A 26,805-nucleotide genomic window follows, 5' to 3' on the forward strand; every position below is an offset into this window, starting at 1 on the left:
GCCTGATAATTTCAACTACAGAAATCTTTTATCGGCATCAAAACTTTGATTACTCCTATTAGTAGTACGAGGTTTGATAAAAAAAATACATGTAATTTAAAAATTTTTCAGGCTGTTTTAGTACAACTATCACAATTTTCTTTTTGTGCTGCAAGTGATAAAAAAAAATACATGGAATTTTTAAATTTGCCAGTATGCAAGTCCAACCACCGCAATTTTTTTTTGGCCTGGTACACTCATCCCTAACGTATATTTAAATTGATAGCCATATTGGATGCATAGTTTATTGTTAGCTTTCTAAAATGCTACATGTGTTTTTGTATGGTCAGTGATTTTTAACTTTTGGAAAATGGAACAAAGAATTTGCATTAAATTTTGCTTTAAGAATGGAATAAATTGCAGCACCGTATTAGAAATGTTGAATGTTAATTTTGGCAATTCTTCTGTGAATAAAAAACGCATTTACAAGTGGTACAAATATTTCCTAAAGGGCTATGAAGACGGTGAAGATGATGAGCACTCTGGACGTCCCAGCACATCAACAACCGATGACAACATTGAAAAAGTGAACAAAATGATTATAGACAGTCGCCAAATCACTATCAGAGTCAATAAGGATTACTACCTGGAAGTTCTATGGCATTTGCATGAAGTAATCTGAAGAAAATTCCTGAATTTGTGGGAAAACAATTCATGGCAATACTACTTGTTTGTGAATTTTTGGCTAAAAACAATACTGTTATGATAACTTAGCCCCCATATCACTGGTCATGGCCCCCTATGACTTCTTCCTATTCCCCAAGCTGAAAAAAATCATGAAAGACAACATTTTGCAAACTCTGAAGAGATAAAGTCAGAATCACTGATAAACCTAGCTAAACTCCATATCAGAAACTGCAATCCAGAGATGGTCTTAAGATTGGAAAAACTGGTGACACAAATTTATTATATCTGAAAATGAGTGCTTTGTCAGGCCTAGTATACTTACAATTTGTAGGTTTGGCATGGTTCAATAAACAATATAATAGGCTCATTGAACGCAAGTAAATACCACTACATTTGTCGTTTACTTCTGTGTGTCTACCACTTCTCTGTTCGTTGTGAAAATTTGAAGAGCTTTCCTTAAACTCGTGATGCCATTTCATTTTTCCTTCACTCATTACGGTAGGCCCATAATTTCACACAACTGACAGTGAATTTCAGCAGCATTATGTGCTCTTGCATTTAAAAATCTGATCATTAATCGAACTTCACAACTGGTAGGCTTTTTTATCATCACATTCATCTTAACATACTATCTCACAAAGGCAAACAACAATGAACTGATGGCAATGTGACAGTTACGTGCCCAACAAACCACTTAAAGTTACTGTGAATGTGCGAACCAATCAATGTTGCCAACCATTATTTATAACCCATTGGCCCTTACTTTTGAACTGTGCCTCATTAATATAAATAATCTTCTGATATAATATAGTTGTAGGTTTTGATATTCTTTACTTATATTTAGGTATTACTTATATTTACATATTATTCAGTTAATAATGGAGGAATCAAGTTTGGAATTAACCACAATGAAATAACCGAGTTGTTTGGTGAACATGGAAGCCATCATAAATGAACAAGTAACGAACATGAGTGGATTTCAAAATGATAAAATAGATTTAAATGAATTTCAGAATGTACAATAATAGTTCGCATGGTGTGCTTTCCTGATCAAAATACATAAAATCATAAGTAAATTTATCATAACTTACTAATAAATAAACATAATTATATTATTTTAATATTTTTTTAAAATTTCTTTACAAATTGAAGGCTATAGAGCCATTCCATGTCAAGTGGTCCAATTTTGAAAATCGTCCCCAGTTGACAGTCTCCAAGTATCAACAAATTTATGGTAGAAGTTCCCCATGGTCTGAAATGCCATTTTACCAAATTGCAGCTCTTCATCTGCTATGGCTAATTTTTTGTGGTCTCATGAAAAAGAGGTACTTACTTATAGTTTGTGGACAGATGTACGAATTGTTATCTTTGACTAACAATTTAGACAGCAATAATAAAGATGCAGATTCAAATTTTGGTACCGTACGTTAATTATGCTATATCCAAATATGTTAGTCACAAGTTTCTTTTGGAACCTAATTTTGAGATACAGCAGTTAAAATTCAGCCAAAAATTTGTTGCAACATTTTGGAAGTCAAAATTTAAGCTTATATAATTCCTTATCTAATTCTTTAATTGGACGAATGAGACTGTAATTTGAAAAAGAGAATAATTATGTGTAGAATCCTGCAGTTTCAAAGCAATTGGAGGAATCTTATGTTAGAAGAAATCCATCAACAAATTTGGTCAAAAATATTTTATCATAATTTTTAGCCCATCTTCAAAGGCTTATATCTCAGGTATACTTTTCAGATTTTGTTAGTTTTAGAAAAGGTGGAAAGGGCAGCTTTTAAACAACATAATCTATGCATTTTGCTTTTTAACACATATATTATAATAGATAAGAAAGCTTTTCAAAGATAATTAATCTTCTGCATGTAACAGAGTTTTTATCTGTGGCTATTTCTAGAAAATTAAAACAGCTGAAGGTGGAAAAACATTCAATATTATTAAATTATTTAAAGAATGTTTTAAAATTTACAATATCTTGAATAAAATTTGCAGTGTTCCAGAAAATTTTGGACTATTGTGTAAAACTTTCTAGGCTGATCTGAAAAAATCCATTTTCTAAAATGTCCCAGAAATTACTAGAATGTTCTGTAAAACTCCATTCTAAAGAACATTATAGACAGTTCTGGAATATTCTGGAAAACTCTATTCTCCAGGAGTTCTAGAACTTCCTGGAATATTCTGGAAAATTCCATTTCTTCTAGAACATTCTAGAATGTTCTTTATTTTGAAGAAAGGGTATATAAGCATCAACGTTTTGTGAATTAGCAAAGTTGTTAGCGAACAACTTCTATAATTAGTTGTGACATTTATTGTTCTCTCTAACTATGTTTTGAATTGTTTTAAAATGAGTGAAGTTCTTGGCCCCTGCCATTTTGGCAAGCCTGATAGTTCTGAATGCTACAGTCTTTAATGTTTAATTACGGAAAAGCTTTTTTGTTGCCTATGAAAGAACTATCAGCATTGGACAAAGAACTTTTACATTATCTGGAATTAGCTGTAATGAAGGTGCTGACATATGTTCCCATCATTCCTATCATAAAGCTGTTTTGCTGACAAAGTTTGAATTCCTACAGGACTGCTGTAATCCATTAGGAAAAGAGTCGCAAAAAGTTAAAGAAGATTGTGGCCTATTGATATTGGTTCTGCTGACTGATCAAAAGCTTTAACAAATTATGACTTCAAGCCAGATCAAAGGTTATGCCCACAATGTAGGCAAGAGTTTGCTCAGAGATTCAGCCAAAGGATGAACAACCAGAATCAGAATCTAGTGATGTGGAAATGCTAGAGGCTTATGGAAATTGGTTAACTGGTATTTCTCCCGCCACCACCCCATTCGGTCACCCTACAGCATAGACCAAATGTCAGTGCCAAGATCCGGCTACTGTGCCTCTAAAACAGTTTAGCGACCTCGTTACCTAAAAGCTCCTAATGAGCTACCTATCAGCGTGAGCGGATGAAGCAGGGTGCTATTCACCACCCGCTTATGTGTCCCAACCGCTCACTTGTCAAACTAAATCTAGATCGGGGAGGCGCACCCCTTGTTGCTAATTACTAAAAGTCATTAAAGTTAATAAAATAAAAGACAGCAATTTAGGCTGTCACGCCTCAGTCGCTGTAGAGCTAGCTAGTGGCTGTCCACCATTTAAAGCGCTTGGAGCTTGTATCTGGCTGGTGGCCAGCCATTATCTTAGGAAAAACTTCCCACAGCAGCGCTATAGGAATCAGTATAACGCAGATTAATTAAAAAAACTCAAGCGATTACGGTTGAACTTCGCAACCTCATCGAGGAACTCCTACACGGTCCGACAATGCAGCTCTTGCCACACTGACTTGCCGTTTATGAGCGCCAGTTTTCCCCCTGACCTCTAAGTTCCAGGGTGGACATGTCTCTGGCGGCCCCCCCAAGAGCAGGGCAGTCGAACATCATATGCTCGTTCGACTGGACCTCCCCGCAGACACACAACTCATCAGCCGCTAGGTGAAACCGAAACAGATATTGCTTCAAATCCACATGGTTGGTGAGCACTTGGGCACCGGCTGCCCTTAAAAATGAATTCAAGGCATACCATCCCCCCAGATCCTGTATAAACCTATACAAGGATCTTCCCTTAGTCGTGGTGTGCCATTCTTGCTGCCATGCATCCATCGCGAGGCTATAAAGCCTCTTCCGCAGGCGGGAAATGGGCAACTGAACGAAATTTAGATCCGGTGCATTGTGATCGTCGTTCCACTCTGGTTCTAGCCCGGCTCGAAACCGCATCCCAAATGCCTCGGCTTCCCGACCTCTTCGCAACTTCCACATGGCTGCCTGAACTTTCACCTCTAAATCGATTGGGAGAGCCTTTCCCAATATGGTGGTAGCCTCGTAGGAGGTTGTTTTAAAAACACCAGTGCATACTATTAAGGGTCTGTGCTGAGCACTCCTTAAAATTTAAAGCAGTGCTCTATTTCTATCCAACCTATGCGCCCAAGTTGACGCCGCGTATGCGATCATGCTCAAAGACACCTCAGTACACCAAGTACATTTAACGGCCCGACAGCCCGAAATCCTGCCGAGCAATCCTTCTAAGTTTGTACATTACAGAGACGGCGTCCGCCGCAACTTGCTTAGTGTGGTTGCTAAACAGCAACTTCTCATCAAACAAAACACCTAGGTACTTATGAACTCTAACTCGGCTGATCACACAGCCTTTATACTTAATTTGTGGGTTACGACTGAACGATAATTTGTCTGTACCCTTGAGAAGCATAACTTCATCTTGGGCACAGAAATCTTTAAATTTTGCATGTCCATCCAGCCCTCCGCGGTTGACAAAGCTGCCTGCGCCCTATTCTCTAGCTGCGGTCGTGAATTATCACGAACTAAAAGGAGACAGTCATCAGCGAAAGCCTGGGCCGTGACCCCTTCTGGGAATGTCAACTCCAGAAATCCATCAAACACCAGGTTCCACACCAGGATGCCAAGAACGGAACCCTGAGGGCTTCCCCTGGTGACAAATTTTTCCACAACTAGGTGCGCATCCTTAAACAGAGCTGTGCGGTTAGACAAATAGTCTTTTACCACGGCCTGCCGGGCTTCGGGAACATTGCGGCTTTCCAATTCATAGAGGGGATAGAACTCCAACACAAGGAAGGAAATGCTGCCTCTATGTCAATAAAAATTGCCAAAACGTATTTGCAGTCGGCGCTTTCCACCTCGGCAAGAGCATTTATGATCCAATCCTCGGTGCTAACCCCTTTCATAAAGCCATATTGGCCTCGATTTAGAAAACAGTTCATTCGATGTTTTCCCAGAGCCTTTCCAGCAACTTGCCAAGGACCAGCAAGAGGCTGATGGGCCGATAACTGCTGACCTCACCGGGATCCTTTCCAGGTTCTATAAATTAGAATTAGAATTTTTTGCATATATGTGGAAACTACCAATAAATACCCTTTTTTCAAGAGATCACAGAAAATCTGTAGTAGCAGATATAGAGCTGCAATTTGATAGAATGGCATTTAAGACCACAGAAAATGTCCTCCACACAAAATGTGATGAATTTTGGAAATGGTAGACCACTTGAGATGGAATGACCCTATAATAAAAAATAGTGAGTTTTGTAAATTTATGTTATAGAAAGTAGAGTTGATTGTTGCCATATAAGTCAAGAATTTAATATAAATAAACAAAATTTATATTTTAATATAAAAACTATAACGATAGGATATACACTAATTCAATTGAGACATCAGATTTTTCAGACTTTTTTTTATTTTTAGGAACGTGTGTTTTTTCCTTTCAATTCTTTATGACAAGAACTAAATTATCAAATTAGATTTTCAATCAAATATGTGATAAATAAATCAGAGAATACACACTAAATGTAGCGTAGAATTTCTTGTACACCAGTACATTAGGGGTTTACAAAAGGATTAAGACTTATATTGAAGATAAATAAGTTAATCCTGTAAATTTGATTAAAATCAGTAAAATTAAATACACTAATGGAATCCCCAGAAAATTAAACAAAATCAACCTATGGGATGTTGAATACAGTTCATGCAAAGTATCATGATAGCAATGCAATGTAATTTAAATACTTGAAGTTTTATTTGTATGTTATTTAAAAACACACAAACAAAACTTCAACACCTTTTTTTTTTATTACTATTACTTGCTACAAAAACTATATAATTCCCCTGCCTACAACAAATCTAAGTCAACAAAAATTTTTATAAAACTTTCTATACTCCAAATGCATAACTTCATTTCTGAAAATGAAAAAATTTCTGAAATGAAAAACTGAATCAATGCTCCTGTTCATTTAAATTTTACTGACAGGAATCAATTTGATAAACTAACTTTTAACACAAATAATACAGTAAGCACCTGCTCAAAATATTACATCGGATGAAAATTACAATCTAAATCCAACATGTTTTCGATTTTAATTCACACTGCTCCCTGGATTTTAAATTAATCAAGATAAATTTACATTTAAAATTCTTAAGTTCATTATCTTGTTGGTAATTCTTGGTATAATTTTTTCACACAGATTCCATAATCGCTTTGACAGTAGAAGGGTTAAGAACTATTAAATAAAAATTTTCAGTTACATTTACCTTTGAACATTTTTCTAATAGATTTTGTCCATTCTGAAAAGGCGTAGGGCCAATAAATACTGATATTTTTGGGTTACCACTAACACCAGAATAAATAGCCGAATGAAGCGCCCATCTATCAGCAACTTCAATAGCATTTTCTTCGACTACAAGTCCAGCCGGTTGACTCTTCTCGTTACCCATTTTTTAAAATTCCTAAAGCCAAAAAGACAAATTTTATTTTTAAAAAAAGACTTAAGAATACCAGAGCCGATTTCAAAATTTACTGATAAATTAAAGGTAAAATTTTATTTAAAGAAAGATAAGAAGATGTTTGTACAATTATAACAAAAAAGATTAACATTTAAATTATAATAATAATAAAATTACTTTCAAGGCGCTACTTTATTTTCACAGATCTATTGACTTTTTGAATACAATAAAATCAAACTAAAATAAATAGAAAACCATATCAAGGTTACCACAACATATACAAGGGACATTCAGTAATTAAAGAGACAAACTGATCTAGAAATGAAACAATTTGTAGGAGTTACTTTCATGACTTTAAGTTAGCATCACTGCAATGAGCTGAAAACAATTAACGGATAAAAATTATTTTGTGTATAACCTCAATATTGCATTTAATGATGGTGTGTCCATTTAAAGTTTCCACATTAGTTGAACAATGTTCAGTGATCTGTTTTTTTCTGCTTTCTGAAGGTGAAAAACCGGCTAAAATCTTTTCTCGAATGTTTACAGTACGGTGAAAGTTAAATGAACAGCAGAAATTTTTATAAGTGGATAGAACAGTTCAAAAACAGTTGAACCTCGGTGGCAAAAACAGTTGCAGTAAGTTTTGGCACAGTTCATAAAGTTATCAGTAACAAGCTCAAGTACAGCAAAACAAGTGCAAGGTGGGTCCCGAAAGAGTTAATGCAACAACACAAGGAAACAAGACTCAAAGTGTGTACAGACTTGAAAGAACACTACAAAAGGGAAGGTGACCCTTCTCTAAACAAGATTTTAATGCGTGATGAAACCTGGATTGACTATTTTGAACCAGAGTCTAAAAGACAAAGCACGGAATGGAAGCACACCAGCTCACCTGTCCGAAAGAAATTCAGAACGCAAGCATCAGCGGGAAAAGTCATTTGACCGTCTTTTGGGATGCCCAAGGTTTCGTCTTTTGAGATTATTTGGAAAATCAGCATACAATAAACAGTGTCTACTACTCAGACATGCTGATGAAAAAAATAAAGCCAGCAATGAGAGAAAAACATTGCGATCTCAAAGAAAGGCGTGATATTGCTACACGACAATGCTTGCTCTCACACCGCTCAGCTGACCCAAGAAATCATTACAAAAATGGGTTGGGAGATACTACCGCATCCTTCCTACAGTCCAGATTTGGCTCCCTCGGATTTTCATTTGTTAGGTCCACTCAAGAAGGCATTATGTGGAAAAAAGTTCAGCAACAATAAGGAGGTCAAAGAATTTGTGGGAAAGTGGCTCAAACAACAAGACAAAGACTTCAGGTATAAAAAAAAAAACTAGTTCATCGTTGGGACAAGTGTATTAATATTGGTGGAGATTAAGTTGATAAATAGTAAAAACCCATTTTGTAAAAATGCACAATTTTTTTTCTACATCAATTTCTTTTTAATTATTGTGTCCTCATACACTGTGGTTGTACAATATTCATTCATGATCATTTACACAACTTATTCATAATCTTAGGAACACAATACAATAAATGTAAGGTGCTCACAGAAGCATGATGGCAGTGTAATGACGCAGCTTATTAACATTAAGTGGAATAAGTAGAATGATACTGAAAGAAGTGCTGTAGTGCATAAGATGTGCAGTAGCAATGCTCATCTGACATTTTATTACATGTTCTATTCTCACCAATCCCTACTACTTAGTAGCTGTTTAAATGTAGTAGATAATTATTGTCATTCTTATGTAGTTTATTTGCACAAGATTGTAATTTTTTATTCATAAACTTACCTTAATGCTACTAAAAAATTGAAGCTTTTTTTTTCCATTCAACAGAATGATTTAAACCTTTCTTAACAAAAGTCTAACTTTTTAAACACAGTAAATGATCCAAAGCTCTTTTTTCTCTTGCTGCAACATATGTATTCAAAATAACCTTATCTTATAAAAAGATTCATTTAATTTTTATGTTTTTCAAATGCATAAGAACTAAAACATTTTGCCATCAATTTTTCTGGATAGCAGTACTTGTTGGCATTAACACACACCATCACCCAGCTTCAGATTATCATCATACTCACCAAATCATTTTGATTGAGATAATATCAAATCTCAACCACATTGCTTGCTAAATCACCTCTGTGGGCACCAGGTCTAACAAAATGTTATGTACATAAAAACATGACAAAAATTGAATTAAATGCGTAAAATCAGTAGCCCAACAAAATGTATACAATAAAACTTCATTCATCAACAGATATCAAAATCCAATTACCAAAACTAAAAACAACAAAAGATTTATAATTGGAAGTAAAAATTGAATACCAAAATCTGAGCAAAATTATTATAATGAACAAGCTCAAAAACCAAAATATTAAAGTGTAAATGTTTAACATCCAAAAACTATTCAAATGTCATACAACTAGTGTGGTACCTTAAAAATAAAAATTGTTGAGTATAATAGTATTATGTAAGATGCACTACTAAATCATTCATGGCCAGACATAACAAACAAAAAACAGAATTTAAAAAGCATACAAACAAAATAATTAATATTCCCTATTATTTAATAAAAAACATATGAACATATTTTTACAGAAACAACAAAATGAATATGGAAATAATAGAAATTACATAAAATAAAAATGAAATTTCCTCCAAAAAATATGAACTATAATATATAAAATGCAAAATAAATATACCAAAAGACAAGCAAGCTATATATTAATCATGAGACAATTCAATCATTATTTAGCAATATTTGATAATAATATAAAATTCAAAGCACAATTCACTCACTAGTGTATCAGATATAAATAAGTGCAATAATCCCAAATAAAGATACCATTTTAAAAATCACTCGTATAAAAGTACACATATTTCTTAAATACATATAATTTATAATAAACTAAACTGAAAATGAAGACAAAATGTTTCAAAAATTCATCCTTAAATAAAAAGAAGTTATGATGTGTATACATTTGAACCGCTTCTATTATATTCATAGTTATAATTATGGTTGTTTTTCTATTCAACAAACTAATACTTCAAAAACTACCAATTATTTTTTATTGTAAAACACTGACACCACTACATTTAACAAATTTAATGCAACAATTAAACAATTAGAAGGTAACTGTGCCAGTAATTACTGCTTCATAACAAATGATAAGTTTCTTCATTGAGCTCATAAACCTTTTAATACACAAATAAAATATCATTCAGACAATAAACCTTTCTGGTCGTTTGATACTTCATTAAGAAAATTATCTACACATAAAATCAGGTGGTTGTCCACATATTACTGTGAACTGACATTAAGTCAAAAAGTCAGACTGACCAAAGGGAAAATGTAAATCAGGGTGGTAGTCTCATATGTATCCCTGAGTGATTTCACAACATACTCTCTATTTCTTAGGAACTAACAAATTACTATGCAGTAAATTGAGATATTGCTTAAAAACTTAATTTTATATCAAATGGAAATCATTTTTTGTATAGATCTTTTTAGAACTAATTTTGCAGTTCCTTTTTTAATGCTGTTACTGATAATGCCACTGGTCTTAAAACAGCAACCTCTTTAGTAAGCAGTCAACATATTTTATCTGTGCTACATTTGTTTATTTAATACATTGTTTATTGTCAAATTTAGCATGTTTATAAATTTTGTATTATGTAAGCGGGCCGAGTATTTAATTTTATGTGCTGCATGCAAAATTTCAGTACAATTAATATAACGTGATTTAAATCTTGAATTTACTGGGTGGCCCAAGATAAACCGAACCGGACATGGGAGAGGAGAAACCGAAAAACGATTCGATGTAGCAACAAGCAATAATATTTCAACTGCCATGCAGCAAGCTGTAACATACATTAACCTTGAACAGCAAGAGGGGAAAAGAAGAGGGAGACAACCTGTAGTCGAGAAAGAAACATATTTGAGATAAAGCCAACCACCAGGGCACACACATGAAAATGCCGCTGGCAAAAGATGCCAGAATATTCATCATCAAGGAATATTTGCACAGGGCAGATCGATCAAAGAAGTGCAAGTTCAACAGTGATCCACCCGCCAAGTCAGCCATACATGAGCATACAAAGAAGTTAGAGCGAACTGGATCTGTGTTTAGCATCAATACCACCTATGAAAAGGACCAGGGCAGAAGGAAGATATTGTTCCCCAGTGAACAACGTACCAGACATCAAAGGATCTGGACTTGAACCCGCACTAGATCATGACTTTACAAGAGTTAAAGCCTACTGACCGTAATAAACGTGTAAAGTATTGCACACGGCTACTGCGTGAAATCAAACACGGTTTACTTGAGTTAAACCTCTACTTCATGACGGATGAGATGCGGTTACACCTCAGTGGCTAGGTTAATTCTAAATGACGTTTCAGGTATTACCAGCAAGATGACATGTCAGTACATGCTTCCTTGGTAGCAGTGCACTCAGTTTTCACACCAGACAAGTCTATGTCAAAGGATCTGTGGCCTCCACTGTCACCTGGTCTATCCAGTTGTGATTTTATTTGATGGTTAACCCGAAGGGCAAGGTCAGAAAGTCGCACTGTGCCTGAATCATGGTGGTAAACATTTCCAACAGTACCCGTAGAGATAAAGGAACCCAAGTAAGTAGATTTTTGTCTTTCATTTACTTGTATAATATCACCTTACAGTTCATGCGTTATTTGCTTGCTATGAGTTCAGTTTATCTTGGGCCAACCTGTACAAGCTAATTTGCAACGTGCTGATTCTGTATGTTTCATATCGTCTGAGGGTGAATTATATCCAGCCTGCCTGATATACATCTTTATATTACACAGGAAACTGGACATATTGTTCATTGCAATTGCTGACATTACAGTCAGTTTAATTCTTTTACAACTCCCAGTTTAGGCAGAGCTAGTAGAATACCACTTATTTTTTGTTGTCATGTAACTAACAGAGACATTCTTTATTTGTTTCCTACACTCTAAAATTTAATTAAAAAACATGCAAGATTAAGATGTTTTTAATGTTGTATGGATATATAGAAATGAGTTATAGATTTGGCTAAAAACCGGTATTAGAAATAAACATATTCAATAATTTTTTTATTACAACTTTATTCAGGAAAATTTATTGTAAATAGGATTAATATCTTTTGAAAGAGAATTTTTACTGAATAACTGGGACGCATTATCAACATTTGATGATCTTCGTGTAATAATTAAAACCGTTTTTAAAAATAAAAAATTACGAAACCACACAAAAAAAATAGTGTGCATCTACATAAGCGAATCAAAGCTAACTAGAAAAAATAAAATTTTCAAAAATCTACTGTACATTTAAAGAGCTGAGTAATTACTTTTAGTGTGAAAAATACTGAAATAATTTTTTGCTTTTGCTGGAACTGAACATAAACAACATATTATAAAACTATAATATAACAGCATCAACACCTGTATCTTTTCTAATGAAATATATTATCATTGTTTCTAAACATTAGATAAAATTAACTAAAATTAATTCATTAATTGTGGTTGTTTCAACAGCAAGAACAGCCAACCTCACACCTTCTGTATTGGTAATTTAGTTTTGTCAAACCAAGTACCAAAGTTACAATAACAATGAAACTGTCTTATAACATTGCACACTTACTTCACTTTTTTCTTATATTTATATATTGTTGCAAACACCCGTTTTACACCAAAACAGGTAATCTTTTCATATAACCACACATCAACCCCGCATTTTGGGCATTTTTTATTTTTTAGTAAAATACCATGGTCATATAGAAATATATGTAAAGTTTCCTCAGATTGCAAAAACTCCATAAGATATAATAGCAAACTCATAACCAATATGTGCCCGCCAGGATTGTTAAATGTAATCCAACACTCTGCTATTAGTGAAACAACTAACAAACATGCAGCTCCTTATCATATTAGTCTATAACCGACCTCACTTACTTCCAACTTCCAAACGGTAAATTGACTTTTATGAGATCTAACTGGTGGTTATTTTTAATATTTAGGATGTCAATAGTAATGCATTTCTATAGAGAAAATATTGACAAAAAGAAAATTGTACCAGAGTTTTACACAATTGGTGGTAAAATATTTTCAAAAACACAGTTATACTATCGATCGTTATTGATTTATAAACAAAATTTCTTATTACAACGAACAAATAAAATAAAATGGCAATAGCTTTATCAAACTGTCAAATTCTTTCAACAAGGTTTCCTCATTTTTCATAATACATATAGAGATCCATCCATTACATACTTCTAAACAAAATTAATAAACATTTTTCATACTTGCTTAGCAATGCAGGCAAACAGCAGTACATATTTTAAAGACACAACAACCTTAGAGTATATTAAATGTAGTATACTTGGTTCAATACTACAAGGGTGAAGTAATAAACTACACCAACAGCGCTACAAACTACATCAGACAGAATAGAAGCACACTCACCTGCATATGGTATGAAGCATACAGATCACATGATAACTAAGATCCAAATCATGATTGAACAATGTGAAATACATATACATATATATATATATATATATATATACTAAATTTGGCAAAATAAAATGAATAAACTTAGCGCATAAGTCAAAACTATTACTAAGCTACACAATAAAGAGGTTTTCTAACGACTTTCAAAGTTATGTAATTAAAAACAGCACTACAAATAATTGGCATACTCAACTGAATCGATTTTTGAATGAGTTCAATCAGTCCCAAAAAGATCTTTCCAAGGAAAAATTTCTACATAATTTGAAAGCCTTTATTAGATTTAATTTTCTAATTAATAATAATTAAATTAAAAGATAATAGTCGTAAACATTTTACAGACATGACGTTACAGTCTTATTGACGTACAAATTATTTTTTATTTCTTGATGACCGACTAATATGAACGTAACAATCTTAATACAAATATAATTATATGTGACATATGAATTTTAAATTAACATCTTATAAGAAATCCCCGATGATGGAGTAGCAACTCCAAAAGTTCTTCAAAATATATATGAAAATTGTTGGTAAGTGGAACTTTAATTTATACAAGTCTTTATCAATCACTTTTTTTTTTAATTCTTGAAATACTTCACCCAAGTTAATTAATTTTAAATTTCCTGGCAATTAAATATTTTAAGCTTACCGATCACCAGAATGAAATAAATGTAAAAATTGAAAAAGCGATGAGCTTTGTACAATATGAACTTGGATATGTATTTGGGCATATTTTAACAAGGAAGATGAGATGATGAATGAATATGATACGTGAAAAAATGCAAGACTCTTTCCACAAATTAAATCAGAGACAGAGTGATTTAGAAGTCAGCATGCCGATCACTACACCATTTTGCAGGCCAAATGAAAGATCCTTTCTGAAAGTGCTGAGTTTGATCTTTCCAAGATTTCAGTATTTTTAAACAGTAATAAAAACAAAGAAGACATCTTTTGGTTTAATAACCTTTTTTTAATATGCATTAGTTACACTTTACAAGCTCTTACCTAGACTCCAGGACACAAAATAAACTATGTAAAGTCAATATGGCGATGATAAAAAGTTTATTAATATCTAGTTTTTTGAGTATTTTATGAGTTTAAACTTTATAAAGTTTATGAGAAAGTTTATCAGTATTGTGAATTACACACACTAAGAAAAAACCTAGTGGGACTACTAGGTTTTTTCCCACATTGATTATAGAAAACGTTTAAAAGAATTGTGTTAATGATTATTAAAGAAGAAAAAATGCGTAATAAAATCTGAAATAAAATAATAACTACATCAGATATTATAAGAATTAAGATTCATAATTTACATGAAATTATAAGTTGAGAATTAATTAGACAACAATGATGTTATTACAAAGATTTCCAAACTACTGGACGATTCAAAAAGAACTTCACAAGCATATAAAAACTGAATGAGATAACTAACAGATTCAGTTGAGGTCTCATTTCGTATAAAAACATCCAGTTTGGCACCCAAGATTCACTTACGTTCGAGATATGGCTTCCACTTGTAATGTGACACATATCCCACCTGAAGTTGATTTCATTGCAGACTGTAGCCAGTAAGTCGGGTGTTATCTCTGCAGCTGCAGAGTTACTTCAAAGTTTAAGCTCAACGCAGGCAAAGGTGGTACATAAGCTCAATCTTTGATGAAACCCAAGAAAAAATTTGGCAAGGTCAAATCTGGGGAGCATGGTGGCCATTCAACTGGACCTTCACGGCCAATCCTCCGACCTGGGAGTCAAGTATCAAGAAAGTCAAAGACTTCTAGGCAGTAATGAGGCGGTGCCCCAATCTTGTTGATAGTAATGGTGTCCATCTTGGTCATTATCGTCTCAACTGAGGAATTAGAAAATCTACAGTTGTCGCCTAGTAGAATGGGCTGTACAATCTTAGTTTGCTTAGAGCACGAAAAAACATTGACCTTAGGGGAATCAAGAATGTGCTGCAAAGTTTAATGAGGGTTTTCGCTAGTCCACAATTGGCAGTTACGGGTGTTCACCTAGCCACTGATGTGAAACAATGACTCATCACTAAAAATTACATTGTCTAAAAATGTATTGTTGTCTGCAATTCTATCCATCATTTCCTCACAAAACTGTACCCAAACAACTTTGTCGTAAACTGTAATATGTTGGAACTATGGTTAGTTTGTATGGCTTCAAGTGCAATAGTTTACATAATACATGCCAAACAGTTGTTTGTGGAATGCCAGTCTCATGCGACTCATGTCAAGTTGATTTCTTTAGACTGTGTGCAAAGCTTTCTACGAGTTGTTGCACAGCAGCTTCAGGGATGTGTAGGGTGTCCTGCTGATTTTTGTATGTTTAACAGAACAACCTGCCTCAATGAATGTTTGATACCTAGAGTAAATTGTATGCTTATATGCTCATCAGGAGATTCCTACTGTACTCTCTACAAAAATTACGTAGAACTGTAGTTGCTGACTGCAAATTGTGAAACCAAACTCACAGAGAGCACATTCCGCTTGTTGTGTGATGAAGAATGAACTAACAACGATAAAAAAAAATAAAATAGAATGAATGTAAAATAATGTACAATAACAAAAAAGATGACCGCACAAAGACCTATCAAAGTCAAAGCAACTGTCCAGAAAAAGAAAAAATGATTATCTAAAAATATGATTAATTGATTATCTAAAAGATTTACAAAAATTGTGTAATGATTATTAAAAGAAGAAAAAATGCATAATAAAATCTGAAATAAAATAATAACCACAACGGATATTGTAAGACATAAAAGATTCATAATTTACATGAAAGGTAAAGGTTTCCCTTATTAATTCAGTGTTTTTGTTCGGCAACCAGTGTTTGTCACTGGTTGTTACATGTCATTAAACTGGTTGTTAAAAACGTATCCATTTTCAACATCACTGATGGCTGAATTCAGAACTAATGAACATGTTTTGACATGAGTCAAAACTTGATGTATTTTGCTATGAAATGAAACCTCAACCGTATTTGTAAGTTATCTAAATAAATCTTAATTTGCTTTTAAAGTTGTAGTCATTTTGAATACCTGGTAAATTTAAAATCATTATAAATTAAAGTTCTTTAATTTTTTTTATTATAAAGAACAATAACTTCAGTAATCCGTGCAACAGAAATCGATTTGAAGTATTTACATACTTAAAACTAAAAAATATTAATGTTAAAACTACAAAGAAATGTGTCACATTTTATAGTAGAAATTTAAATTCCATTAATGTTTAATAGTTCCCTTTAATTTTTTAATAAATTATTCCTTTTAGTTTATTTATTCCTATGTTACTATTATTACTACTACTCAACTGCAATGATTTGATTTAACCTTCAGGAATAGTAGTACAGTTAAAGAGTTCTGTGATCAGATATAATGGTTTAAACAACTGTCGAGTACATTTTTAAGAAAAAGAAACATTAAGAAAATGTTTCTCCTCTTACACAGATGATGTCCATTAATACATAATATATTAATATAATCTATTTTCTATTTTATACCATGAAAATTCTTATGTTATAACCAACTGATTTCACAATCAACCTCTAAATCCAGTTTACTGACATAATTACAGCATTTTTATAATTGCTACTACAAGTACAAAATGTTATCATAAAAAAAAAAACATACATCTTTAACCCAAAAGATTACTTTACATCACTGGATCTCATATAACAACATTAACAAATGTACTACAAAATGTTTCACCTACCAATAATATATGATTTTATTGCTTCTATTATTCAGATTTCAAATTATTATAGTTGAGTTCTTAACTTACTTCCACTTGCCGCATAAAAAAATGAAGCACAGGAATGATCATAATTATAATCAAACCTTTTAAATATACACTTTACATAAAGAAACAATATTTTATATCCTTCTTTGGCCTTAATCTTTCTATTTCTGAGCAATAATACGAGGCATGTTTTAAAAATAAAAGTAAGTTTTCCATTGTGAAATAAAAATAAAACTGAAAAATATTAACAAACTTTATTACTTACACATTAAAACTACATTTACTACTTTTCTACATAGCGGCCTTTAACTTCAACACATTTTTTATAGCGTTTCATTAGCTTCACCATTCCCACTTCAGGAAATTCCACCACCAGTTACTTAAACCGCATTAAGGCCATTTTTCAATTCATCATCAAATCTTTATGATGCAAACCATGATAAACGTGAAAAAAAGAAAATAATCATTAGAAGCTAAGTCAGGGCTACAGTTTGGGATAATTGATAATTTTCCAACAAAATTTTTCTGATCACCTCACTATTTGATTTGCCAAGTGTGGCCAAGCATTGTCATGCAAGAAAAAAATCTGGCATAACAGCATATCATGTTGTTTAAAGCTCTTGTTAGATTTTTTAACATCTTCTAATATGTACCGGCATTCACAGTAGTTTTATGATCATTAAATCTGCAAGTTATTTAAATAAATTTTTATATGCTTTTAAAGTTGTGAAGTCCTTTTTGAATCACCCGGTATTTCATAAATATTGCTAGGAACTCAATGTTAAAGTTTGTTTAAATAATACATCCTTTCAAAACATAAAAAGTAAAATTATTATTCCTAATGGTAAACTCGTTAACTAAAAATATATTAAACAAATAATAAAAAATTGTAACAGTTACTGTTTATCTGCAAGGGTGTAATACCAATAAATATCTTAAATTCATATCTAGCTCCATGTTTAGATGTGTGATTAAAGTAATACTCTCCCAAAATTACTTAAACGCTCTATATAAATAAATTAATTTTCAATAAAAGAAGCCCTACTTCAATTGATGATTTAATAGTTTAAATCAATAAAGTTAAAATATATTGGTAATTTACTCGTTATTTAATTTCCTTTTTAACCAAGTATAAGGCTAACTATCTAATTACATCCCAACCCTGTAGGGAGAAGAACCCATCTTGTGACGTTACCGAACGTCACACCACCCCCTCCATCACTACCCCTGAGGGGCTTTACCGGAGGTCATCTTTAGACCCGCTAACCGATTACATCTCACAGTCATCAGCCAGGCCTTGGTCGGGATAACACCGATGTTAATGCCTCGGCAGACATTTTCATCAGTAAAATACAATTAAATGTCGCTTTCACATAGCCCTCAAACAGGCATCTTCACATCCAACCTAACATGATTACCTCAAAATAACTGACCAAAACCGGGGAAGTGCGAACTCCATGCCTATTCCAGATTTGACAGTACCGTTTGTGACTGCGAATGCCTCAGAAAACAAACAAGTTAAAGTTAAATCAGTACTACACTCATACCAATCAAAATTATGTCTTATGCAACATAAAAATTCAGACCTACATCCAAGTAAGTCGACACTTTAGGTCACCTAACAAGGGGAACGCAACCTCATTCTGGTCTGCGCAGGAGCTGGGGACAAACCCTGCATCCCCTTGGTTACATCATGGTGTCTTGCATGGCATTACCAAGTCACGATCAGGACCGCCACCGATGGAGGGAAGCCACACCCCTGTTAAAATACCCGGGCAGCGTGGCCACACCCAAGGGAACCCGAAATCAAATCACAAACAACATCCAGTTTGTTTGTGATTTGCCACAGTATAAACATGGCACGATGCCAATGCGCCTACCTCCAACCAATCCAATGCCTAAGCAGAACCCTGGGATCCTACCACAATCGAGTACCTCGATTAAACTCACTCTGCAGACCTACACACCGCAGGGGCACAAAGAAAATCAGCCACTATAGAACACTCCTTGCAGATCATGTAGTTAATACAGAGATCCAGAAAAAAATGTATTCTCTCAAGTTGACAGCTCACGAACTTTCAACCTCGTCTTGGGGAGAGACGTAGAGGATGTGGTCCACTGTATCATCAGTCCCACAATCCGGCATTGACTCAAATCCACCACACGAAACCTAGCCAAGCTCGCCCGAAAGGCACCATGCCTGGAGAAAAATTGATATACCGATGGGGGAAGACCCATCCAATTGTACCACTATAGACACTGTAGGAAATATACCATGCGTATATTTCACAGCGACCTGTGGGGGATTTGTCCCACCTGACCGGCCAAGACACAAAGCCCCGGTCTTCAATCTCCTGCTTTCATTCTCACGTCAATAGATTATTTACCTTGGAAATTTAGCATTCCTTACACTCATTAACCAAGATATTTATTGGTTTGACTCCAGCTATAACACAAGACTGCCTCCCGTGAGACTGTTCTGTAACCACCTACAACAGCCAGCCAGGGGAATCAGTGGGCCCGCAGTAAAATCACTGCACAATACCTAAAAGCCACGCGATGAGCCCAGACAGGTGCAGCATACAGCATAATAGCTTTCCTGACACCCTTGTAAATGATACTCATGGTAGGGTAATTCAACCTCCATGGTTGAATTACAACCTACCTCATGTTTACCCTACTTCATGGTAGGGTAATTCAATCAGGATGAATGACTCTACGGATTCCAAAAAAGCATCAGCGGCCTTTTTTGCTACATAATGTAGATGTTCCTTGAACCGAAAATTCTAATGAAGGATAACACTATTTTCGAGCCGTAACGTACCAAATGGGGAGACCAGCCATCTGAACCCAGATTCGTCGGGAAGTAGCCAATCGGCCATTAAGCAACATCATTGTGGTTTTCTCTAGGCTGAAAATCATCGTACATTGGAGACTCCATAGGCAGAGGTGTCTCACAAGCATGAGCAGCTCAGAACTCTACCTCATTACGTGAATCCTCTTCAATCAGTAGCAGCATGTCGTCAGCATAAGTGATGACATGACAACCACATGGCAAACTTAAACACAACAAGGAATTGAATTCTATGATCCAAAGAAGGGGACTCAGGACACTGCCCTGACGGCATCCTTTATTTAAGGTCTTACGAACCTTCAAGCCGCCATCACGCAGGGAAACGGTCCGACAACTTTGATAACTTGAGAGCACTTCTAATTCATTTCGTGTACACTTACGCTTCTGCATCTGAAACTGGGCTGAGGGCTACCATAAACTTATGATGGCCCTCTGCCCTGTTAAATGCCCTGGATATGTCCAGAAAAATCCCTAATACATATTTACATGAACTACAGGAAGCTGTATCCATCAGCTTTAGTATGGCATTCTCAGTGCTCTTGTCTGGTCGGAAACCATACTGATTGTCCATTAGCAAATGATCAGTGGCCAATCTAACATTAATACGCAAATATAGGACCTTCTCAAAAACCTTGCCAATCACAGGCAAGGGCATTAGTGGACGGTAAGAACTAACAGTGAGATCATTGTCGCCCCCTTTGAACTACAAGTCTCCATGCTTCCACAACATGCCAGAAAGTGGTCGGCAAAGAGCTACTTATTATATATTCTAATTAGAGGACCAAGGACTACTGAAGCTCTCGGACGAGAAGCTCCACTGCAATACAATCATATCCGGGGGCCTTATGCCATGCCATACTACAGATCACCTGGTGCACCACAGCCTTGATGATCTCAGAAGATTGTAAGTCGGTCTCAAAAATCGCAACTTCCCGTCTGACAGCCGGTGGTATGAAACCTCACACACTGTAGTGTCATCCAGGAGTAAATCATTCAGCAAAATATTAAGGACACGGTCCTCATCAATTACCACACCCTCACGAGTTGACAAAGCTGACAAGAGGAGGACACCATTCCTGTACTTATGTCCAAGGGCTCTATACACCACGCCCCAAGGGTCTCTACTACCTTGCTCCTGAACGAAGGAGCGCCAGGAATTACAGTCGAAGGACCTAATGCTATGAAAGTACCTAGCCCTCCTTCTGTGGTAACCCGCAGTTAGGGCCGCACACCAATCGAGATCAACCTCTTGTTGCGCAGCCCTTCTGAGACAATTCAGACTGCTTCATTGCTGTCAGATTCTGAGATCACCAACCAGATAAACATTCCCAGCCAGTGCCTCTAGGAATGGTGGCTTCAGCCACCGCCATCACCGCAGACGTGAAATTTTCTGCTGGTACATCTAATGGCAAACCGTCAAAGTGCTGAGAAAAAATCTCCAGTCTGGACTCCAACAAAGAGGTGAATTTCAGCAAGTCCACCTTCCTATGCAGGAAGCACCCCCGGTAAACAGGAAAGTGTCCCTCATGGCCATCGTGCAGCTCATCTGCTATTTCAAAAAGTATCAACCAACGATCACTAGAACAGTCGTCGACCACAGATCAGTCAAGCACCCTGCCGGGGATGTCCCTACAATGGTGATGTCAATATTTGTACCTGAAAAGGCCCTTAGTCCGTGACCTGTACCGACATAAGTGGCCAACTGGTCTGCAATATTAGACCTCAAAATTGTGCTGCGTTATGAAACTGTCAATTAAGCCACCTCCATGATCAGTGATCCCACTGTGCCAGAAAAGCGACTTCACATTAACATTGGCACCAATAAGGATTGGACCATAACCCACAATACGAAGGAAATATCCCATCTTCCTAGGTGTTCCTCAGTGGGATCCTTGTATTGGAAATATAAACTAACAGCTATAAGGTTGTGTCCGCGAACGACAAGTCTGACCACAAAATGATGCGCATCGGAAAACTGCTGTATAAAGACGGTATCAAGTGACTTCCTGCAAAGAATAGCAGACATACAGGTATGCCCTACACAAAACTTTTTCCAGCTGTGAAAGCCTGGCAGATCATCCCTAATTATATATGGGTGCTGCAGAAGGATAACATTGAGGCTCCGTCTGTCCACAACTTCAACTAACACAACCTGGACTACATAAGCACGCTGAGCATTTAGTTGACCGAACCTAACCATCTAAGGAATTAAAGTACAGCCCAACAGCCGTATACCTTACTAACAACTAGGTGCTCATGATTCTTGTGCAACCTCTTACAGTTAGCACAGGCCGGAGCCTGGGACCAATGCGAACAATCATAACCCTTGTGGCCCTCCTCGCCATAATGGACACACATCAAGGCAAACCAACAAAATTTACCCCTGTCACCATATCTGCAGCACTCAAACATCTTTGGACATCCACGTACTCTTTTACTCGGCATGACCCTAAATCGATATTTAAAACCCTAAATAGTCTGCCTGCAGACGTAAATTTTTGAAAGAAAACAGAACTTACCTCAAAGACTCCGTGATATTTCTGGGTATCACGCCTACCCGTTTTAAAAACCAACCTGCAGTCCCACCCGAAGGTGGCTTCATGCAAATCAGTGTTCTGCTCCCTAATGAGGGACAAGACATTATTTGTAAGGTTACAGTCAATATCACAGATTATAATAAGGGGCCTACGTGTTCTCTTTGGATCTATTTTTACATTCAATCGCTTAACCGGCGTGGAATCTCTAATTGCCTGAATGGTCTCTGTATCATCCGCTACCACAACTAATCCCTTGCCGGTCTCTTTGATGTTCCTGATTTTAAGACCTTTCCGGTCACCCCAAAGGGCAACCTGGAGGTCTTTCTTCAGCTGACTGCTGGACACATTCGAGCCCTCCGCTCTGCTAACAAGCGCAACCTCAGGTTTTTTGGACTGGCTGGTTTCACATCCACCCCTAACCAGCTCAGCATACCTACACAGCTGCATTGGGGCTGGGGCCGGGGCCAGTTTATGAACTGCACTTACTTCCTTAGGTTTTGAGGCAAGATTTTCAAAACCCTCAACAAGAGCTGTGAAAGCCACTCAGAAGAATTCGAGCCATCTAGTTCCGTCAAAACATCATGGGCCAATGCAGCAGAGCTGCCAGGCCTGCCCCCAGCTTGCAAAAACTCTTCAATGAATTCACCCCTATTATCTACTGCGAACCATCATTGTCAGAACCAGTGTTCGAGGAGGTTGAAGGAAAAAGCTCTGGCCCCTCCTATGGCTAGGCTTCTTACCTACCTCCCTAACATCAGTCATGGTCTGAGATTCCCTGACTAACAGTATACAAACAAAATGCTCGCTGTATTCCTTCTATTTGGAGTTTGGGCACAAGCTCGACTACCCACAGCGAGCCACAGGCAGCTGGAGACTTTCTGTATTCTCCTGTCACTCTTTGCCGCTACTGGTTCAAATGCATGAAATCAAAGATCAACACACACTTCTTACCTACCTCCCTAACATCGGTCATGGTTGGAGATTCTCGATCATGAAAAAAAAAATCTGGTTACAGATTATGGCCCCCACTCTAAAAGAGCGTGAGCAGGACTAGGGATAAAGGCCCCTTTGCTCATAACAGGGACTTGTGACCTGGAGTCATTGCCACTCTTTTCACCACGGAGGCGGGAACTCGAACAAATTGTGCACCAAATTCTCTGAATCCCCGTGAAAAGGGTATGAATCATCTTAACAATAAGGGCGCGACACTGTTGTGACAGTTCTCAGACAGCAAGATTGTGAAACTGGGGAAGGTACACACTCAACCAACAGCTCAAAAATAGCACTGAAAAAAACTCTATACAACGTATATCTCTGCTCATGAAAAGAGATCAGAGATTATTATCTAATTAGAGTGGTTGATAAGGGATTAATATTCGTAGCATGTGAAAAATGCCAAGCCTGACTGAAATTCAAGCTCAGGATCTTCTGGATGAAAGGCAGAGATGCTACCACACTGCCACAGGGGTTGGCGTAATATGATAACAATACTTGGAAAACAAACTTTTATTTAACATCACAAAACAACAAAAAAAAAAGGTAATACATATGAAAATTTCTAAAGTAATAAATGTATCAATTGAAATTTAAAATACTTATATTTGCATTTTACTGATTATTACTAATCAAACAGAAGTTTTCAACAACTGAATTCATACATGGTCAATACATACTTTGATATAAAAAAAATTGCTGTAACATCCAGTATCAAAAACTTTCTATGAATACAAAAAAAAAATTTTCATCTTAATATTTATCAATTTAAATGAACTTCTTAAATAGCTGTTAACGTGATGTTTGTATTGTATTAAAATGTTTTAACTTCCCTGTTTTAATAATTAATTACAACCGAATATATTTAAGAAATTTAAGCGTTAGTATTAAAAAAATATAATATTACACCTGTTTTTAGTTTCTGTTTAGTGTTTGTAAATAATATGAATCCTTTCCTTTTTTGAGTGTTATTAAGTGTACACTGTATTTTGTACAATCTTTCTATATACAAAATTATATTTTAAATAATTTTTTTTTAGATTTTTATTTGTTGGTAATTCATTAACATCTAGTAACTGGATTAAAATATGCAAGCGCTACAAAGCAAAAAAATATATGTATTAATGTCCATTAGTAAATGTACATTCAAAAATTGTAAAAATTATACAATATTTAATTAATCAAGTGCAGATATAATTATATGGTAACTGTCTTGCTACCAAAAAAGTAGAGAATTACAGTCACTGTCACTATACATGACAAGTCAATTCATTTATACATTTCATTTTTCTCTTTAAAATGTTTTGTACAAGTGTCATTCGTACTGTATTTTTATTCCAACCTGTCTTACTTGTTCATCATAGTGTTTATCATTAATTTTGTTGATTAACTAATCATTTCATTCACTTCATTAATAATAATAAGCAGATAAAACACTTACTGTACTGCCAGTTAAGAAAGTTCAATAAATTAATAGCATTATAAATGTGTCTGATGTAACTTACGCTGACTAAAACAAACTGAAGTCATTCATGAGACTAAATTAAACTTTCAAAATATGCTACTTACTGTTTGCTCTAACTATCAAACTTTGTATTTCATGTGCACTATAGATGCAGCTGCTAAAACTCACTGCAACGTACAAACATAAAATTCTTGATAATTAAAAAAGGCCATCATGCTCACTCCTACAAACAAGATATACAATCATAAAATAAAATTAATCGTTTTTTTATATGTAACCTACCTCATACATTATTTAAGCCTATTAACTGCAACTACAACTAGAAAACATTTAGCTGTTAAAAATCTAAATGTTAAAACTTGTGCTTCTTAATTTCCACTACTGAAGACTGGTATAACTTCAATACAATGCAGGGAAGAAGGCGTAACAATCATAAACAGTAATTATGAACATTACATATACACGATTATGAACATACATATATATATAGATATATTTTTTTTTATAAACAATGTACAATAAACTCTTACAGTATTCCTATTTACCTTGAAAGGAACATAAAACATAATTTACAAGCATGTTCAAACACAAAAAATACAAAACCGTAAATTACCAGGAAAATTCTACAAATTATTTACCTGGTTAAGTAAGAGAAAAAAACATCACTCTCATATTAAAATAAAAATCAAACAATCTCACAAAGAACTAAACAATAACTTACTTTAGTGATTTTTATCCCTTTAAAACGTCAAAATGACAGTTTAAAATAATAGTTAGATTATAAACCCCCAGTATTTAATACATTAACAACTTACCGTGTACACGTTACAAAAACGCCATCTTACTGATTGAATATTAACGTTAGAGCGATATTACATCGATAATAAATGCAACTGACATCGATTATCGGTATAGAGAGAATCGTTTACTCTATTCTTTATTTTCTTAACTACTACTTTCCCGCCGAATAACATAGGATAACTGCATTACGTTTAGGCCAACCAAATTACACTAACATAAAAAAATTGTTACCTGGATTTTTATTAGTGGAAATGGTATAGAGGCTTATAATAAACGTAAAAAAATGCGTGAGTGAAGGTGATGGAGGGTTGAAAAGAAGTGGAAAATGGTATTATTGCGATTTCCGGCGAAAGTTGACGTCAAAAAAGTATCCAATATAAAAATTGTAGATCATTCAAAATCTACAACTTTTGTAGAAGTCACTTTTTAACATAACCTCAAAATTTCCAAGAAAAATATTTCTTTTTTTTTGTTTTTTTATTTTTCATTTCCGCAAAAATAATTTAATTTTGATGAAACTTGGTGAAAGTATACCTTTCTGTGTCTTAAGTAACCACAAAATTATTTTAATCAATAAATATCCGAGAAAGTCATTTTTTTACGGTCTGAAACATTTTTTTTTAAATTCTACTTAGAAAAATCATCGTACAGAGTTCTGCCGGTGCTATTTTGTTTTTGGTTTTGACATATACTTTTTAGTAAAATAAAAAAAATCCGTAATCACAATTATAAAACGTGCACAAAAATGTAATAAAATGACTTGCAACAATGAATTTTTCAGTAATTGTTGATAATTTTTTTAAATTTAAAAAAAAGTTAAAATACTGATCACACCATTCAATTGTACGGAAAAATACAAAAGAAACTGTGTTTCATTGTTTGACCTGAGAGTTTATTTTTGTGTAGTATTG

General features: G+C 34.9%; 1 protein-coding gene across 2 annotated transcripts in view; it reads right to left on the bottom strand.

Annotated features, from left to right (window-relative positions):
- The window catches only part of LOC142327433 (protein-associating with the carboxyl-terminal domain of ezrin), a 77,603-nt gene extending 51,564 nt beyond the window's left edge, over positions 1–26,039 (bottom strand). Inside the window, exons 1-3 of one of the 2 annotated variants that reach the window (XM_075370507.1) lie at positions 25,909–26,039; positions 25,198–25,316; positions 6,781–6,975 (exon numbers count right to left, since the gene is read on the bottom strand). In XM_075370507.1, coding sequence (XP_075226622.1) covers positions 6,781–6,963 — 183 coding nt within the window. In that variant the 5' untranslated portion in view covers positions 6,964–6,975; positions 25,198–25,316; positions 25,909–26,039. The remainder of the gene's footprint in view (positions 1–6,780; positions 6,976–25,197; positions 25,317–25,908) is intronic. The other variant, XM_075370508.1, reaches the window with a different exon arrangement.
- Between the last annotated feature and the right edge of the window lie 766 nt (positions 26,040–26,805).

This window comes from Lycorma delicatula, chromosome 7 (genome assembly GCF_047948215.1).
Source record: "Lycorma delicatula isolate Av1 chromosome 7, ASM4794821v1, whole genome shotgun sequence".
In the NCBI taxonomy this organism is placed as follows: Eukaryota; Metazoa; Arthropoda; class Insecta; order Hemiptera; family Fulgoridae; genus Lycorma; species Lycorma delicatula.